The sequence below is a fragment of the Haplochromis burtoni genome, unplaced genomic scaffold (genome assembly GCF_018398535.1).
Source record: "Haplochromis burtoni strain Fernald_Lab_line unplaced genomic scaffold, NCSU_Asbu1 Contig_7225, whole genome shotgun sequence".
Classification (NCBI taxonomy): domain Eukaryota; kingdom Metazoa; phylum Chordata; class Actinopteri; order Cichliformes; family Cichlidae; genus Haplochromis; species Haplochromis burtoni.
In genome coordinates this window covers 1-1,053 of record NW_024589581.1, presented here as the reverse complement: position 1 = coordinate 1,053, position 1,053 = coordinate 1, and the positions used below count along the sequence as shown (strand labels likewise).

The following is a 1,053-nucleotide window of genomic DNA, read 5'->3' as shown; positions in this document are numbered from 1 at the left end:
ATGGTGGAGTTCCTCTCACTGATCACACTGTTCCTGGAGGGAGGAGCTGCTTTGCTGGGCTTGGGTTTCTGACACTTGATCACGATGGTGACCAATATGGTGATGAGCAGCAGAAATGACACCGAGCCCAGACCGATGACCAAATACAGGTTGATGTCTGAGAAGATGTCATATTCCAGAGGCTCCTCAGTCATGTCAGTGTAGGCTTTAACAGCAGTCTCTATTGTGGTCAGCTTGATGGTGACTGTAGCAGAGAGAGCAGGCTCTCCGTTGTCCTTGGCTACAACAACAAGCCTCTGGTGGCGTGGATCTCTATAACTGAACATCCTCATAGTCCGGATCTCTCCGTTGTATTGATCCAGACTGAACAAGGTGGCGTCAGTCACCTGTAGAAACTGGTAGGTGATCCGAGAGTTGTGCACAGAGTCTGTATCTAACGCTATCACCTTTGCAATCAGGGATCCTTTATCAGTGGATCTGGGGATCTTTTCCTCCACCACAGAGCCGTGTGCACGCCACGGAGACACAATAACTGGAGCATTGTCGTTCTGGTCCACAATAATGATGTGGACGGTCACGTTACTGCTGAGAGGAGGAGAGCCAGAGTCTCTGGCCTCGATGTGGAACAGAAACTCCTTCTCAATCTCATAATCAAAGGTTTTGAGTGCATAAAGATTACCGTTCTCTGGATTGATGGAGAACAGCATGGACATGGATGTGTTGGCTATCTCCTTCTCTATTATGAAATAAACTAGATACTGGTTTTCATGGAGGTCGGGGTCAAAGGCAGTGAGTGAGCTGAGCAAGGCCCCAGGTGCGTTATTCTCCATGACACGTATAGTATAAAATGACTGGGGGAACTGTGGAACATTGTCATTAACATCCAGCAGCTCTAAAGTCATAGTTTCATTGTCAGATAAAGGAGGAGAGCCTCTGTCTGTCACAGTGAAAGTGATGTCATATTCTGGCACCTTCTCACGGTCTAATGGCTCCGACACTACTAATTCATAATAGTTATCAGAGGACTCCCTCAGTTTGAAAGGCATATTATCT

At 47.1% G+C, this 1,053-nt stretch overlaps 1 protein-coding gene across 1 annotated transcript; it reads right to left on the bottom strand.

Moving 5' to 3' along the window:
• Positions 1 to 5: 5 nt before the first annotated feature.
• LOC102312328 (protocadherin gamma-B6) lies at positions 6 to 1,047 on the bottom strand (the record flags this gene model as incomplete). Its single annotated transcript, XM_005953683.3, has 1 exon — positions 6 to 1,047. A coding segment is annotated over exon 1 (1,041 nt), but the record flags the coding sequence as incomplete, so codon positions are not given.
• Positions 1,048 to 1,053: the final 6 nt, after the last annotated feature.